Raw genomic sequence first — 9,010 nt, 5'->3', positions numbered from 1 at the left:
GACCCAGCACCGACCCCTGGGGAACACCGCTGGTTACAGGTCTCCAACCAGACTCTGCACCGCCAATGACAACCCTCTGTGCTCTGCCAGTCAGCCAGTTCTCAACCCACCTCACTGTCCACTCATCTATCCCGCACTTCCTCAGCTTCGTTATAAGGATGTTGTGGGAGACAGTGTCAAATGCCTTGCTGAAATCAAGGTAGACTACATCCACTGCTCTCCCCCCATCCACCCAGCCAGTGACAACATCATAGAAGGCTACCAGGTTGGTCAAGCATGACCTTCCCCTGGTGAACCCGTGCTGACTACTCCTGATAACCTCCTTTTCTTCCAGTTGTCTGGAGATGGCATCCAGCACAATCTGTTCCATCACCTTTCCAGGGACAGAGGTGAGGCTGAGTGGCCTGTAATTACCTGGATCTTCCTTCTTGCCCTTTTTGAAGACCGGAGTGACATTGGCTATCCTCCAGTCTTCAGGCACCTCCCCCATTCTCCAAGACCTCTCAAAGATGATAGAGAGCGGTTCAGCAATCACCTCTGCCAGCTCCCTCAGCACCCGTGGATGCACCCCATCGGGTCCCCTGGATTTATGAACATTGGTGTTGCCTAGGCGCTCTCGGACCGCCTCTTCCCTGACTAAAGGGAAGTCTTCCATTCCCCAGACCTTCTCACTAACCACCAGGGCCTGGGATTCCCGAGGGGGAGCTTTTTCACTGAAGACAGAAGCAAAGAAGGCGTTCAGTATCTCCGCCTCCTCAGCATCCCCTGTTACCAGAACACCCCCCTCACTTAGTAGGGGACCTACATTCTCCCTAGTCTTCCTTTTACTGTTAACATACTTAAAAAAGCCTTTTCTATTATCCTTTACCACCTTTGCTAGATTGAATTCCAGGCGGGCTTTAGCCTTCCTCGTCGCATCCCTGCAGGCGCCGACAACATTTCTATATTCTTCCCGAGTGGTCAGACCCTTTTTCCACATTTCATGGACCTTCTTTTTCCCTTTGAGTTTGCGCATGAGCTCCTTGCTCATCCACACAGATCTCCTGCCACCCTTTCCTGATTTCTTGCTCACAGGGACGCACCGATCCTGGGCTTGGAAGAAGAGCTGTTTAAATGCCGACCAGCTCTCACAGGCCCCCTTACCTTCTAACACCCTAGCCCACGGGATAGCTCCAAGTAGGTCCCGGAAGAGATCAAAGTTGGCTCTCCTAAAGTCCAGGGTAGCAATCCTACTTTTTGCTTTGCTCCTTCCACTCAAAGTGGAGATGAGTGACTCCAGCACCGTTCTTGGGCAATGGGATGAGAAGCAGGAGTCAGATCCAAGAAGGGATTGCCCTAACGCTCCAAGCCATTGGCCCTTGCTGTTCACTGGTAGGCAAGGAAAAGGGTGTACTGGTTGTACTGGGTGTGCACCTTTTGTCCAAGAAGAATTGCACCATGCAGCGAGAGGCCTGAGAGGAGGAGAAAGTGGGAGGTGGGGGCGGCAGCGCTGCAGCTGGCACAGGCGTTGTCCAAGGAAGCAGAGCCCCGGAGCTTCCACATGAACCTCATGCAGAGTTTTGCCAAGGGGGGAGGAAGGAAGAAGTTCCAGGTTCAGCCTTGCGGATGGACGTCTTTCTGTGCCCACACAAGTGCTTTGTGTCCTCGATGCTGAAGGCAGCCACTCAGAGCTGGGGAATGGGTGTACAGCCACTGAACTCTGACCAGCAGGGAAATCAGGAGAACAGAATGCAGGCACTGCTGATTTTTTCCAGTTTGACTCTGCTTTAAGGCTCACTGCACAGTTTCAGGAAAAGTGTCCCCTCAGTATAAGAAAGAAAAGGAACAGGGTTGAAATGGTATAGGTTGGTTTTAATTGATGTTTGTTGTTGCTTGTTTTAAAATATACAATCAGACTACGGTGTTACACCATCAATGATCTCAGACAGTTCCTGAAGGAGCTCATCCACATCCTTCTCACTGTCCATGTCAATTTCTCCTTCCAATTCATCTCCTATGATTTCCAGCATTAATTTCTCGATGTCATCATCCTCTGAGACGAGGGCTTTCCCCGCCTCTGTGCAGCTCAGCTGCTGCGCCTGATCTGCTTCTTGTGAGGCATTCCTCACAGAGTCTGCCTGGCTTCCCGGAAGCAGTTCCAGACTGGGGAGATCAAGGAAGAGAACAATCAGTACCTGACATTTCTAACTGGAGATACGCTTTCAGCAAACCAGCTCTGAGATCTGTGGTTAACCCCTCCTGCACCTCACACTCACAAAGGGATGGCGATTCAGTTAACCTGAGGCTGCCTTTGGAGTGCAAGATAGCAGCAGGCACATTTTCATAGTGGGAATTGATGTGTACAGATAGAGCAGTTTGAGTCTAGCCAACAGGGGCCAGGTTTTGTAGCAGAACCACATTGCCAGCCTCATTACTTTGACTGTAAATATGTCAAGAAGTCATCCTCTGCATAAACCTGTTTACTGACTGAGTGACTTTTCCCCAAGACATACTCAGCAGAGATTCTGAGTAGGCAATTTAAATTATTGCAGATGACCTCTTTCTTGTTGCATTATGCCATGGCTCATCTCAAACACCCCATTTGTCCCCTGATGTGAAAGAACTTATGTCTAAGGTAAAAATGGCACTGATGAAGAACAAGTTGTGGTCATCACCTGCTTGGAGGTGTTTCGACTGCAGGGATGGTCACCAGGCTGTCCTTGGGCAGGGCTGGAACGATGGTCTAGGAAGAATCAACACAGTGTGTATGAAGCACGGGTCAAAGATTCCTAAGTAGTTTCTTTTCCCAGAGAAGTTGTGGATGCCCCATCCCTGGAGGCATTCAAGGCCAAGCTGGATGGGTTTCCAGGGTGTCGGATCTTGTGGCTGGCAACCCTTGCCACAGCAGGAGAGGTGGAACACCAGATGATCTTTGAGGACTCCTCCTCAGCAGGGGGCACTGCTGAGCCTGAACCCAAATACAGAAGCACGGGGCTCCTGAAGAAAGCATTCTCTTGAAGATTACAAGTGTTCTTGGGTGTTTTTAACAGCGCAGCATTGATGGACAAAATCCGTCACACCAGAGAGCAATCTGAGAATCGTAGAATCACAGAGTCTTAATAAACATTGCTCTGCATCAAATCAAAATAGAAAGTTTCCAGTAGCTTGTGAGACATCTGCTGCCTTCAAAGGAAACAGAAGACCTGGAGAACATTTGAAATTTCTACTGTTTCTTCAAGAGCAATGTAAACCTTCCGTATGCACTACTGCTTTTGCTGCTGTTCTCACCATTGGTAGTTTTCTAGCTGGGGACTCATCGGTGTCCTCAGCAGCAGATGGTAGCATCTCTGCTGCTTTCCGTTTCTGTCCCTGCTTTTTGGGGAAGGTGGCTTTCCAATCAATGGGCCTCACGTACACCTTGCGTCCATCTGAAGTAAAAGGAAGAGATTGCTGATATGGTCTTGCTGTGCCTCAAGAGAAATCCACATTCTCTTATCATTCCCACAACCCACAACAAAGTTAAATACATTTGACCAGCGGAATTACATTGCCATGTCCAGGATTCTCAGCAATGTTTTCCACAGTCATCTCTGTCTACCAACAACACATCCAAAGGAACAAAGAAACCCAAGAGCTGCACTCAGTAATAGTGCAGGGCAAGGAAAACTCTGACACGGAACAATGCTAAGTGACAGCGTTACTGTGCTGAGGCACTGTAACAAGCTCCTTGTGCTCACTCTTGACTCTTTTCTTGCAAGGCAATTCCTTTGCTTTGGCCTTCTCCTCAGATCGCTTGCGTTTTCTTGCAGCCGGGCCATGGGAGGAAGTTGGGATGTCAACTGCAGAGAACAGTCCAGGAAAGAACAATCAGAAAACCTAAGTAGCAAAACAGTGCATCAAACCCAGATGCCTGTTCAGTATCTGTACCTCTTTCTGGTGCCTTCTCAACCTCTGTCTGGTTCTCCAGACTTTCTGTAAGGCCACTGTTCAGAGGAAGGCCACTTGTGTCAGCTTTGGCAGAAAGAAGACAAGAAATAATTGAAGAGCATCTCTTTGGAGGAAGGTTTCAGCACAGTCAGCCACAAACTTCCAATTTTCAAGCATGGTTTGTTACATTTGCCTTTCCCCTGCTCAAATGTTGTGCCATTTCTGCAGTCAACACAGACCTGCAGTGCATTTACCTCTCTCCAGAAAAAAAACACCACTATTCTGAGAGCCAAAACACAAACTAATTTTTCACTTATGACGACTCTTCCCTGCACTCCCGAATGAATAGTTACTTGACATCCTGCACCCGCTCAGAAGTAATATTCATAATTAAGTCTTCCATGCTTCATGGCATCAGGAACTCACCGTTGCTTGGTGGAATGGTCGGTGCGTTCCCACCGCGTTTCTTGAAGTGAAGAAAAGGGCAGTGGGCTTTCAGACAGCCTCCCGGCTGATTCTCCCAGTAGCAGGGAATCTCACTGCGCTTCTTCTGAAGAGAGAAAGAAAGGAAGGGTCATGGAAACAGGCAGACGAGGTTTGCAAAGAGGTGCAGTGCTCCAGGTCGTGCCAGAGAGAAGTGGAGAGCTCATCTTTAGGCAAACACTCACATCAATTTTCATGTGTCTGAACCTGCAGTCGCTGCTGGAACAGCGACCCTCCATCCACAGTCTGCAGACTTGTTCACTCCCCAGCGCCGCTTCACAGTGGCGGAAGGGACAGCTGTCTCCCTGCAAGCAAAAGGAAACCACACAGGAAAATAAGAGTACAGCCTGAAACATGTCCGTGCTGTTAGCCCAGGTTGTTAGCAGCGGGCGCACAATCCCACTGCTTAGGAAGGTAACACATCACTAGTGGGTCTCCCCCTGCTCCATCCCTTTCTCTTAAAAGTGAGGAAAAGGAAGAAATCCAGGCAAAAGAAACCCAACCATACCTTAAAGCAGACAGAGTAGAAATAGAAGTAGCAGTCAACTCCTTTCTGAGGCATGGAGAACTTCTTAGAGCAAGTTCCTCTCCAAAGGAATTCCCCCTCTTGGAAAGAGCCGGCTGCACTCTTGGACTGCTTGGATCCCCAAGATTGCCTTTCAGACTTTCAACAAGGGAAGAATCATGAGGAATAAGCATTTTCCCAGCTTTCTTCTTTTATGCTGTGTATATTCTCAAGGAGCTTGGAAGCAGCTGGTTGCAAGAACTGTGCCAATTCTAGATCCAACTTGTGTCCAACTGCCACGATTTCTCCCAGCAAGTACTGTCCTCCATCTCATCACCAGTTATATGCCTTGCAGCACATATTTTGTGTTCCTGACGTGAAGAAGACTCCCTTCATCTTCCCCTCTTGCTGCAGCTGCAATGGAGGCACTGGTACGACTCACATGTTTGACAAAGCTACAGTTCTGGCTTACCCAGGCACAGCTGCAGTCCTTCTCCCTTCCAGCTAACACACCAGCCCAATGGCTGAGCAACTCCGTCAGCGAGAGCGGGCAGCACCCGTCAGCCACCACCACTATCACTGCCAGCCGGGACGAGAGCTGACGCAGCGTGTCCACACTCCTGCGCAGCGCTCACGGCTGTGGCACTCACTGGTGGCAGCCACGGCCCCAAGAACAGCGCTTGTGATGTCACAGTGCTTGTGATGTCACAGTGCTTGTGATGTCACTGTGTTTGTGATGTCACAGTGCTTGTAATGTCACCATGCTTGTGATGTCACAGTGCTTGTGATGTCACTGTGTTTGTGATGTCACCGTGCTTGTGATGTCACTGGATGGTCCATGTCCCCAGCTGAGCACCTGACTCAACCATGACTTCAGTGGGGTTTTGTTAAATATATGCTAGATACGGCACAACTTGCAATCCATGGGTCAATAAAGCACAGGTTGCACTGCATGAAGTCTGTGCTCTTCTTCCTTTGTCATGTCTGAAATGAAGGCTGGGGCCCTGCAGCAATTTTGCAGGGCTGTAGTGGCAATGATCAGTCTCAGCTTGAAGCAGTGATTGAGCACCTGGTGAGAAGGCAGGGCCACGCCAGGGCAGCTCAGGCGCATGCAAACCCTCCAGAGACCTCATTGAAGGGTTGGCAGTGGAGGCAAGGGTATCTGACTGGAGATCTCTGCTATCTGAGGCCTTCCAAGGCTCAGCAGCTTTTTTTCCTTTCTTTCTGTGTCCACAACTGTTGCACTTGGGCAAATCCTCACTTGCTGCAGCCGAGGATTTTGCCACCCTGTTATTATGCTGCACTTTTCATAGCACTGTAGCATTACACGTGACAATTTGTCATCCTCACCGAAACGTGTATCAGAATCTCGAAGAATCAATTTCCCCTGGAAACAGCCATTTGGAAGGGCCTCGTTTGAGCGGGGAACTCCTCCCCAGCCTAGCTTTTCTGCTGCGACTCCTTCCAGCAACCACGCAGCACCAAACCCAACTCACCTCTTTGGCCTGGTCACACACACGTCACAGCAGTGCTTCTGATGGGCCCTCCAAGGATGATCCCTTCCAAGGAATGCTCAGAGCTCAGTCTCCGTGTGCAGCACGCTCAGCAAAGCACCAGCTTATCTGGATTTTTATCACCAAGGCTTCATTCTCAGGGGCTCTTCAAGTCTCATAGACAGCCCTTTAAGTGTAATGCACGACTAATTAAAGCATGTGTCATTGTTTGCATTCTGTTTCCACTTTGACTTATTTATGTGCAACATTTTCAGGCTGTTGAATGATTTTGACGGTCTCAGTGTAATATAAGTTATACTTCATTATGCAGTGGGGCTATGTATTTATTCTGAAAACAAAGAGAACAGGAGCGTTAATGTGTAATCCTTTAATGTATTTTGCTGCATCCTTGGCATGCTTTGCTTGCTGACCAGCAGGCCTTCTCTCAGGTCCCTTGGGTCCGGATTATGTTCTGCTGCTGAGCTACAAAACATCTCTTCGCCACGGCCCCAAGAACAGCGCTTGTGTTGTCATAGTGCTTGTGATGTCACAGTGCTTGTGACGTCACAGTGCTTGTGATGTCACTGTGTTTGTGATGTCATAGTGCTTGTGATGTCACAGTGCTTGTGATGTCACAGTGCTTGTGATGTCACTGTGTTTGTGATGTCATAGTGCTTGTGATGTCACAGTGCTTTTGATGTCACTGTGTTTGTGATGTCACAGTGCTTGTGATGTCACAGTGCTTGTAATGTCACCATGCTTGTGATGTCACAGTGCTTGTGAAGTCATTGTGCTTGTGATGTCACTGTGCTTGTGATGTCTCTGTGCTTGTGGTGTCACCGTGCTTGTGATGTCACTGGACAGTCCATGTCCCCAGATGAGCACCCGGCTCTCCACCATGACTTCCTCAGGGTTTTGTTAAAAATATGCTGGAGACAGCACAACCAGCGCTCCACGTTTCATTAAAGCACAGACTGCAGTGCACAAAGTCTTAGCTCTTGTTCCTTTGTCATGTCTGAGATGAAGGCTGGGGCCCTGCAGCAATTTTGCAGGGCTGTAGTGGCAATGCTCAGTCTCAGCTTGAAGGAGTGATTGAGCACCTGGTGAGAAGGCAGGGCCACGCCAGGGCAGCTCAGGCGCATGCAAACCCTTCCCAGACATCAGTGAAGGGTTGGCAGTGGAGGCAAGGGTGCCCGTCTGGAGATCCCTGCCTTCCTGAGGCCTCCCAAGGCTCAGCAGCTTTTTTCCTTTCTTTCTGTGTCCCCAGCTGCTGCACTTGGGCAAATCCTCACTTGCTGCAGGATTGCTGAGGATTTTGCCACCGGGGTTATTATCCCTGTGCTTTGCATCACACTGTAGCATTACACAGGGGAGTGATGACAATTCGTCATCCTCACCAAAACGTGTGACAGAATCTCTCAGAGAATCAGTTTCTCCTGGAAACAGCCATTTGGAAGGGCCTCGCTTGAGCGGGGAACTCCTCCCCAGCCTAGCTTTTCTGCTGAGACTCTTTCCAGCAACCACACAGCACCAAGCCCAGCTCACCTCTTTGTCCAGGTCAGTCTGGGCTGTGCCCAGGTCACACACACGCCACAACGGTGCTTCTGACGGGCTCTCCAAGGATGATCCCTTCCAAGGAACGCTCAGAGCTCAGTCTCTGTGTGCAGCACGCTCACCAAAGCACCAGCTCTGCTCACCAGCTGAGGGCCAAACCTCCCACCCCAGCAACGATTGCGACCTCAGCACGGTTCCACATCACTTCCGCACTTTCATTATAAACAAAGGAAGAGGACACCTCCTAGATCCAAATTCTAAGAGACCAACACCAGAGAGGGTCACCCAATGGGGTTATCCGAAGTAAGATAACAGAGTAATTAAGGGGACTCTTGTGCAGCCATCTCGGGTCACCCTCTCAGGCACCGCACGATTGGACCTGGGAGATGTTGCCTCCAGGCTGCCTCCAGCTTGGAGGCTGGAAGAATGTGAGCTTCAGAATTGGAGCTTCCAAACAATCAGCAAGCATTTGGATGAGCCAGCCCTCTGTTTTTTGCGAAGACAGACACATTCATAGCATGATAGCGGCCACTTCCAGCACGAGCTGCCCTGCAAGGCAGAGAAAGGAAACGTGAGATTAGCACAAAAACAGAGGCCTGAGGCTGTGTCACCACCACCTATTGCAGTCTTGGGAAGTCAGCTGCAACTACAGCCTTTGTCTGAATTAAAACAGGCACCTTAAATTAAGTGGGACCTCTGAGCCTAATGACTGTCACAATCAGAAATAGACACTGAAAAATCGCTCGCTGAACTGTAGGTGTTTACCTCTGAATTCTTTTCTTTTGGGAAAATACGGGCTTGGAATTGAAGGATCCAAGAAAAACGGTATCTACTTCACTGTAGGTGGTAAGGGTAGGAAGTCGGACTCTAATAAGAGAAGGTTTTCAGCTCCTTCTAAGGCACAAAGTGATGGAATCCTATGATTCTATGATATAAACAAACCAGGCTGCAGACAAAGCCCTACAGTAGAGAAAAAAAGGAACTCTAAAACCTACGACGCTTCTGATGTCAGAGAGAATAACAAGCTTGAAGTGGTTGTTAACAGACTCAAAGATGAGTCCTTTCTCGG

General features: G+C 49.2%; 1 protein-coding gene across 1 annotated transcript; it reads right to left on the bottom strand.

Annotated features, from left to right (window-relative positions):
* Positions 1-1,753: 1,753 nt before the first annotated feature.
* On the bottom strand, positions 1,754-5,528 carry LOC149915721 (uncharacterized). The gene is made up of 9 exons (XM_090151189.1): positions 5,367-5,528; positions 4,898-5,053; positions 4,575-4,694; positions 4,333-4,456; positions 3,907-3,990; positions 3,717-3,818; positions 3,268-3,407; positions 2,655-2,722; positions 1,754-2,142 (listed from the first exon to the last, which is right to left on the bottom strand). Exons 2-9 carry the CDS (start codon positions 4,949-4,951, stop codon positions 1,896-1,898), a joined length of 939 nt encoding a protein of 312 aa, XP_090007315.1. The 5' UTR covers positions 4,952-5,053; positions 5,367-5,528; the 3' UTR covers positions 1,754-1,895.
* Positions 5,529-9,010: the final 3,482 nt, after the last annotated feature.

The sequence above is a fragment of the Phasianus colchicus genome, chromosome 16 (assembly GCF_987193195.1).
Source record: "Phasianus colchicus chromosome 16, bPhaCol1.hap1.1, whole genome shotgun sequence".
NCBI lineage: Eukaryota > Metazoa > Chordata > Aves > Galliformes > Phasianidae > Phasianus > Phasianus colchicus.
This window is presented reverse-complemented; position numbering and strand designations above follow the sequence as displayed.